At 44.7% G+C, this 8,852-nt stretch overlaps 1 protein-coding gene across 1 annotated transcript in view; it reads left to right on the top strand.

Annotated features, from left to right (window-relative positions):
* Nucleotides 1-767: 767 nt before the first annotated feature.
* ASAH2 (N-acylsphingosine amidohydrolase 2) overlaps nt 768-8,852 on the top strand; it is a 69,613-nt gene continuing 61,528 nt past the window's right edge. The window contains exons 1-4 of the mRNA XM_004764107.3: nt 768-888; nt 3,481-3,612; nt 6,408-6,613; nt 8,015-8,164. Of these exons, the coding sequence (XP_004764164.1) occupies nt 3,486-3,612; nt 6,408-6,613; nt 8,015-8,164 (483 nt within the window). The 5' untranslated portion in view covers nt 768-888; nt 3,481-3,485. The remainder of the gene's footprint in view (nt 889-3,480; nt 3,613-6,407; nt 6,614-8,014; nt 8,165-8,852) is intronic.

The raw sequence follows: 8,852 nt of genomic DNA, 5'->3' as shown, positions 1-8,852 counted from the left end.
GAGAGAGTGCAAGAGAGCAAGCACAAGCAGGGAGAACATCAGGCAGAGCTAAAAGCAGTCTCTCTGCTAAGCAAGGAGCCTGATGTAGGGACTCAATCCCAGGACCCTGGGATCATGCTTAACTGACTGAGCCACCCAGGTGTCCCTGCTGTGATTTCTTACAGTTTTTATCACCACACACATATAAATAAATTCTACTTTAAAAAAATTGGATTATAATGTCTTTTAAGCTTAAAGTAACTTAATACAGTAATTTTCTCAGGTCATTAAATTACTTCATGGTTGCACAGCATTCTTGCCTTATTGTACACTCATTATTTGCATTCTTAGTTCATCTAAAACTTCGCGTTCTTTTTATGTACAAAACCCTGAGAGTTAAGAATCACTTTTCTTATCTGAAATTAGTGTATGCATTGCGTACATAGCTCAGTGTGAGCCAGAGTCCACACTAATGTCCAGCACGCATCATTGGTCCCTCTTGGTCACTTGTTGAGTGGCCAGTGGGAAATAAAGCAGGTGCTCTTTTCTGGTGACCCAGTCAATAGACCTTGCATGGAACTTGCTGTGCTGGAGAGGCATGTAAAGGCTGAAATCCATGACCTTCAGTCCAGCAGATCTTCTCTACCTCAGTATCAGTCCATCCCAGGGTGGAGTTTGCTAGAAGGTTCTTGTTATCATCACACTTTAATCTCATCCTGCACCAAGTCCACAATGGTATGCTAATGAGAACTCTACTCTCCTGGGCATGACAGTGAACATTTTTCCTCAGTAGGTTTTAGAACGTGCTGAGGAATCTAGGCTGAGCGACAGGAAAGGGGGAAGAAACGAGATTCTGGACTATCACTTGCTTTACTGGGATGCAGGATTTCTTTTGATTGGCTGAATCAGGTAAGAGTACCTATATGGTCCTGGAGAGGGAGGGAGGGATCTTGAATCATCTCTCTGTCTTAGAGGTCCTTATGAAATCCCAAAAGCTTCCCTCCATTTTCTTAGCCTTGAAAACCCATTTTGCGAAATTATCACCCTTTACTCTCACAGTCTCGAAAAACTGAGACCTCAGCGTGGTAGAGATGTGGCAAGTGGCTTGCTGTGGTGTCACAGAGCCTCATCACTGAACTTGCAGAATTGTGCCAGAAGAAGTGAGAACCAGTGGGAAGTGTCAAATCTTTTACAACCATTAGCTCAGCTCTCCGTGGTGCATTCTGAAGGCAGACAAGGCATTTGCTTTCACATCTGACTTCAGATTATAGTCATCATTGGAAAATAAATAGTGCTAAGTGGTTAAAAAAGAGGAGTAATAACATTGGCAGTAATTCTGGCAACAGAGCAGTGAATCCCGTGAAGTACATCATTGAAATCTGAGTTCAAGCCGGACACGCTAATGTTAAATCAAGTGTCTTATTGACTTGTGTAAAAGGCTGGTGGTGGTCATCAGTTCAATAGAATAAAACTTGCAAAAGAAGAAAGAAATAAAAAGAACAGTATGATTTTGAACCATGTCTGTTTGTTGCATAGACTCCTACCACGAGGTCACATTTACACACACAATGTGTGTGTGGACGCTCTGGGGTTGGCAATTCCCCCTGTTGGTCAGCCATGTTTAGTTGTTCTATTGGGACAGGACTAGTAAGCTTAGTTGGATCATCAAAGTTTCAGAGGCATATCTTAGATGGCTCTCCTGACTCCTGGGGGGCTGATGGTGGATGTTGGGACCAAGATCGGAACCAATTTGTTTGGCCTTAAACTTGAAATTGTCCCTGATGGTGGTGGTGAGAGTGATCATGGGGGTGGTAAATGGATGAGGAAATCCTCCTACTATCCAAGAAGTTTGGAAAGATGGGCCAGTCTCTTTGATCCCTTCCAGTTCAGTCCTGCCTCTGAAATGTTTGCTGATAGACCACTTTTTAAACTCTAGTCTAGCGATTGCAAAATAATCTATCTGCAAAGACCAGGTAGTGGAAAAGATGGAAAGGGTCCGCTGGGAAGAGTCGGTGGTGGATGGGAGAACGCATACCCCATCTCAAGGAAGAGCAGCAATGAAGTTCTACCAAAATCCTGGCACGTAGGAAGGCTGACTCAATGTTGCCATGGATTATCAGAGATTTTGGGAGAAAACTTGAGGGTTTAGATTAGTAAATGTAGACTCTTTTTTACAGATGAACTGTGAGCTCTTCAATTTTGTCAACTAAATCAAGTTGAAATGAAACATTGAGCCGGGCTAAGCACACTTTCTTGTAGCCAATTTGTAACTCTTGGGGACAGTAACATCTAAGTTGTGTATTATCCCCTTTGCAGGCAAGTCCTGGGACTCTAATTCCATCTCATTGTTCTGGCTTCCTGCAGTAAGGTTAAGAAAATGGGCTCTGAAGTTCCTACCTGTGATTCCAATAATTCTTTAATGCTCGCTTCATATAAACTCCCTATGAGGACAGTGAGGAGCAGAGTCTGCTGTTTTGCAACCTAATGATAAATGCAAACATGTTCAACACCTACTGTGTTCTATGGGATGAAAGAATTATTACTCTCATCTCATTTTTATAAGAACTCTCTAAGATGGGGACTAAAATTGTTGTCATGATCACATTCCTACTTACAGATGGGCAGTCTTGGGGTTGGGAAGGATTTCCCAAAGTCGCCCAGTAAGCGTCAGCCGTGAGATTTGGACGCTGGAGTCAGAAGGCAGAATCCAATTTTTAACTGCCATATTATGCCTTCTCCTGCTATATTAAGTGGATTTTTAGCTTCTATAGTCTTGCTGAGTGACAACAACTCCTACTCCCAAAATAGCTTAAGGAGTCTGTAAGGATACTTTCTGCTTTTGTAGAGCACAGGGGCATTGTCTTTGTCCCCATCCTTTGACAGGGTTTGCAGAAAGTGTGGGATCCTTCTGATGACAGAAGAGGGAGATTTTCTTAATGCCTGGCTTGAGACCGGAAATGCCATTCCCTCTTCCATATTGTTTTCTATTAGGTATTAACTGGAGATTAGCAAATAGAGTTTCAAGGTCAAAATTGTGAGTTTCACTTCCTTATAGACAAGGTAGTCTTTCTTAGGCCATGACAAAGGACAGCCCTAATCAAGGGCAATCATCCCTATTGATGGAAGTGTTCCAAACTCAACCTGTGTACAGATAAAATCACCACCATAAATGAAAGCGGTATGATGCAGCCAAGGAGTACACATAGATTTTGGCTTAGATGCTAATGCCAAATGATAGGTGGTGGCTTTTAGAATGAGCACTGTGCCAAGAAGGCTTTGGAAACCACATGTGAGTTCACCAAAGAGTGCTGTGATTGATTGGTCTTGTCTGCCCTACCTCGGGCTAGGGAAGCAGTGGCAGGTATGCTGTGCTTGCCATTCCTGGTGTAGTCTATTCAGATGGAAGAACTAAGACATCTAAGGCTTGGGCAGCTCAAAGCATATAAGTTTTAATTTGTGATTCTGTCTTTTTCTGCCTCTTCCATTTCTGCTTTTTCTCAGGAGAGATGGCCAAACGCACTTTCTCCATGCTAGAGACGTTCCTGATCTTCCTCCTCGTGTTGATGACCGCTATCACAGTAGCCCTTCTCAGCCTTCTGTTTATCACCAGTGGGACCATCGAAAATCACAAAGGCAAGTTGCCATGGGCTCTCTTGGATGCTCTTCCTAGCCTGTGGGAAATTTCTTGATTACCGGGGATGCCAAGGCAAAGAACAGTGTCTGCTGATAATGCTGATAACAGGGCAGTTCAATGTGTACGTAAGCAGCTGGCGTGGCCATCTAACTGTTACATTAATTGCCCTTTGTGCATCAATAGCAATTTTTATCAAGCTTACCTTTGTCCACAAATAGCCAGTTGACAGGCATTATGACATGCGTTTTTTCATCTCTCACTTTTCCATTTACCTAAGCCCAGTTCAGAATTCTTCAAGGCCCAGTAATGTGAGCATTTGCCCCAAGCCTTCTCTCTTTCTCTTTGCCTTTTCTCGGACATCATCTCCTCTTGTGGAAAAAAGGAAAATGACAGACGCACTGGGTATTAATGAGTCTGTGAAAAACTTTAGAGAAGGGAGCGTTGAACTCAACTTCTTAGGAGGGCCACTCAAGTTCTGTAAATGAAGTGCTGTGGGGATGCAGGTGGAATGGGTAGTTGTCATTGTGTCACATGAATGCAGATCTCCAGAGTTTTCAAGAGAAGCTGGAATGGATGATTTAGGCTTCTCCTGATGTATTAATGTTGGGAATTAATTTAGTTTTGGAAAACAATGTAGGCTACATTACAGGCAATATTGGGCCCCTGAGTCTTTGATGATCCCTACTTCGGTGGTGGGTCATACACTGGTAAGTAAGTAGAGAAGAAAGGCGGGGGTTGAACACTTTGACCGAAGTAAAGGGAGAGCTGGCTTTAGACCAAACAGAGAAGGAGCCCAATATTTTTTACTCTCTCTTTTGGCCTCTTTTCTCTCTTATGGCCTCTTCCTTCCAGTATATTCTCTACCATGACCCTGTGCTTTGCATTTCCTGCAGAGGAACAGAGATCCTCTGCTCCAGCAGTATGCAGAGTAGGGGCATGGACTGCTAGAAAGGAAAGCAACCATAGGACTTCCTTAGTTTTAGCTCTTAAACTTGGAGAATCCAGAGGGTGATCAACAATTATGTTAACTATGCTCATAGTAGGAGCTGCTGTTTGTTGAGTGGTTGCTTTGTGTCAAGCACTATGGTCAAGAGCCTACTTCCTTTTCCTCCTTAATTCTCATAAAACTTCTATAAATGTAGGTGCTGGTCTTAGTACCATTTTCCAGATATAGAACCCGAGACTCTGAGGTCCCAAAGGAATCGTCCTTGGCCATTGGACATGGTTTGCCTTTGGCTGGCACCCTGTTCCTACATGGGTATCAATAAGGAAAAAGAGCCTGCCTCCTTCCTTGTGATAATTGATGTCTTGTAGAAGATGGAGGTTTGTGGTTGAGAAAATACAGATTCTAACTTCATATCGAATATGCATGAGAGAGCATCAGACCCTGAGTCAGAGGACCTGAGCTGGGCACCGGCTTCATCTCGTATTGTCCCTGAAATTGTAGTTCCATCACTTCTCTGGGCTTCAGTTTTATTATATGTAAAACTGAAGAGATGAGAGTCCCCCAACTCTAGGATCTCCCCCAACTCTAGTCAGCAGCCAGTCTCTTGACTAAGTACTTTCCTAGCACTAATGCCTGTGACTTCTGTGGCTTCTGTCGCCTTGGCCACCCTGGCTGTTGTCTGGGGTGGAAACAAACAAGCAAATAACAAGCATAGGTAACATATCTCAGTATATAAATAGAACCAAAGCTATATGCCGGCAATTAGTCTAAATTTATTGTTCAAAACAACCCTCGGGAGTAGAGTATTACCACCTCTATTTTATAGATGGGAATAAATGGGGTAGAACAGGGTAAGTGACTTGCTCAGCTAGTAGGTGGTAGAATTAGTTTTCAGACCCAGGCTATTTGGTTCTGGTACTTGCTCGTGTAGTCTCTGTGCCATTCTGCCTCCCTTGATACTGTGTGTGTGTGTGTGTGTGTGTGTGTGGTCACATAGGACATGTGTGTGTATATGCACATATGCAGATGGTGATAGGAGTAAAATAAGGTGGCACTATGCCGAACAGACAGTGGTCTAGTGGGCATTCCAAATAAAAGACTTGAGAACGGAGAAGAGGGGGCAGCATAGAGATAGTGGGGATGGCATCTCTGGACACAAGGGTTGGACTGCCTCAGAGTGTGACGGAAACAAACCAACTCAGAAGGGATCTGCGGGGCTTGGTTGGTGGAGCAAAGAGGAGGAAGGTCTCTGGATGGAGAGAAGGGTGGAGACCAGTCCCTGGAGGCTAGGTTTAGCAGGCTGTGCGCCAGGAACCTGGCACCTGGTTTGTTTGGCTGGAGGAGAAGAGCAGGGCGAGTGAGTACAGAGCCGTGTGTTTGATGAGGAATGGCTTGTGATGAGAAGTTGAAGGACGTTTAACTCAGGCTTTGATTATTAGTCAGAAGGATCTCCAGTTCAACAGAAAGACCCTCCTTAGGATTATTATCTACAAAAAGTCCCTGAGATATGCCTTACCATGTATTTTAGTTTGTGTTTTCATTTTTTTTTAAACATTTTATTTATTTATTTGTGGGAGAGCATGAGTGTGTTGGGAGTAGGGGCTGAGGGAGAGGGAGAAGCAGACTCCCCGCCGAGCAGGGAGCCCGACATGGTGCTCGATCCCAGGACCCTGAGATCATGATCTGAGCCAAAGGCAGATGCTTAACCCACTGAGACACCCAGGCGCCCCTTTACCATATATTTTAAATATAAGAGAATATATAGATTTTTTCCTTAGGAACCTCAAACTATGTGTTTTAATTGATGCCAATAAGTAAGTAGACTGAGACGTTATCCCTTAAATTCAGATTCAGGTTTCCCATCTACCCAGAGCTCCCCAACCACCGTGGGCTCCACGGCCAGTCAAGGCCCGGCACACACCAATGGCGCTACGATCACGCAAGCCCCTCCCGTGGTTAGCACTCCAGAGCCTCCTCTCTTCCAGAACTTCAGTGGCTACCATATTGGTGTTGGGCGAGCCGACTGCACGGGACAAGTAGCAGATATCAACTTGGTAGGTCAATCATGGGCTCCTCAGGGAGGATGAAACGGGTAACAATATTCCTTGCATCCTATACTTATTCCAGATAATTTCATCATCATCATCATCTTCTTCTTCTCACTTTTTCATTGATGTCACTGCCGTCTAACACTGTGAATATTATACTATAACGAGGGGCCATGTGTTCAATGGCATCTCCTTTGTAAAGTTGACTGGCCATTTTTTTATGAATGGCAGGGGCAGGGCTGGCAAAATCACATACCACGGGGCACCACAGATGACGGAAGCAGGCCAGTGTAAGCGGATAAGTGTCTAGTGAATCCTCAGTTTGGGGGGCAGTGGGAAGTGGGGGGTACAGCTGAAAAGTGCATGGCTTTAGCAATTGTTGCCATGTAGGGCTGCCCAATCTTAAAGGTTTTTCAAGAGAAGTGGGTCACCTCTGGATCAGAGACTAAGGATCGAAACCTCTCAGTTGGGAAATAAAGGCAACTCTAGTTCAAACTGGAAATCTAGGGTGGGTCAGCACTGCGTAAGCCAAGGAAAAGGCTTCTGTGGGTCTGGTGTGGCCTTTTGGCTGCTGGACTGCAATTTCTTGATTGTGATGATGGGTGTATTCATTCACAGCTTCCATAGGAAGACAGAACATGGCGTTGTTTGATGAGATTTTTTCTCGTTCCTACCCAATAATCTTTAGATTCTAGGAGTTGTTTCCCATTGTCTGTTCTGAGAAATAGCTCCGGAATGAGAGCCCGAGGTGCCACTACTCCTGTGAGGGGTAAAGCAAGCAGTAGAGGGAGTGTGCTGAAGACTTCATGGGTAGGCTTTAGGACGTGGTGAGAAGAGGGGTTTGCGATGGGTACACTTGGACTGACTTAACTGAGGGATGGCCAACAAGGTAAAAGCCAGCATGAGGTACCCTCAGTGAAGACTATTTAATCACAATGAAACCATTTTCTTAAGAAAAAGAAAGAAAGAACATCACACACCAAACAGCCAAAGGAAGGGAACCTTCAGTCTTCAGGACATTTTGGGAATGTAGGATGATGGTAGGGGAACTACTTCCTTCCATCGTATCTCAGGCAGGAGAAAATAATTGAAAACCCTGGAAGGTTGCTGACATGGTAACAGAATTCCAGAGCCAAGCCAACCCCTTCCTTGCCCATAGGCCTATGAATGTCTCCTGCCAAACTGATGGTTACTTTGCATTTTCCCACACAGAAGAGTAAAGTCTCTCTTACAGTGTTGGCTTTATTCTTGAAAACACATATTATTATGCCAGGCAGAATCACAGTGTCCCATGGACTGTGTTGTACTTCATCTTTCCTAAGTGGTCTCATCCTGTGTGGTTGTACCTGGCTCTGGTTGTGGGGGAGTGAGGCAGAGCAGCTCTGACTTCCCTCTCTTCCTCTCTAGATGGGCTACAGTAAGACTGGCCAGAACGCACGCGGCATCCTCACCAGGTTGTACAGTCGAGCTTTCGTCATCGCAGAGCCAGATGGGTTAAATCGAATGGTGTTTGTCAGCGTTGACATAGGCATGGTATCCCAACGCCTCAGGCTGGAGGTAAGTGGCTGAGGTGATGACGAAAGGACATGTTTAAAAGAAACGCTCTGAGTGGATGTGACAGGAGCTAAGCCCTCCTGGCTTCTCATCCGGTGAGTTTCTACTCTGCGGAAGCCTTCGGACAATCGGCCTGCGAACAATTCCGGTCTCCGCCACCTTGGACAAACTTGCAAACTTGACAATGACGGCTCATCATCGCTGTTACTGTGTTTTGCAAGCTTATTATGTTTGAGGCAACCTTCACATCCATTCTCTTATTTAACCCTCCTTGTTAGAAGTCAGAGAGCTCTGACTCCAACTCAGTAATCCTTCCCTCAAGTTTTTAGACAATTGAGATGCAAGAGGCCAGATGAGAAGTAATATACAACATTGAAATGAGGTTGGCCATAAATGGCTGGAGTTGGGTGAGAGGGAGATGGGGGTCTCATTATGCGATTCCGATGATTTTTGTACATGTTTTAAAATTTCTGTAACAAGTTGTAAAAAGAATACAATGTTAGCTTTCTTACTCTTTAAGCTCTATTGTAGGCAATGGTGGGCTCTTTTGTGATTGTCCCAGAATTGAGACCATATCACCCCGTCTGTGGAGAAGGTTGGGTTTAGCAGAAGGTGCCCGTGGGTTCTGGGCAGGCAGCAGTAAGATGCGCAGAGGGACAGGGAGACATAGGGTGATGGGTACGGCCTTCCA

This window comes from Mustela putorius, unplaced genomic scaffold, assembly GCF_011764305.1.
Source record: "Mustela putorius furo isolate JIRA1106 unplaced genomic scaffold, ASM1176430v1.1 tig00000577_pilon_pilon_pilon, whole genome shotgun sequence".
NCBI classification, from domain to species: domain Eukaryota; kingdom Metazoa; phylum Chordata; class Mammalia; order Carnivora; family Mustelidae; genus Mustela; species Mustela putorius.
This window is presented reverse-complemented; position numbering and strand designations above follow the sequence as displayed.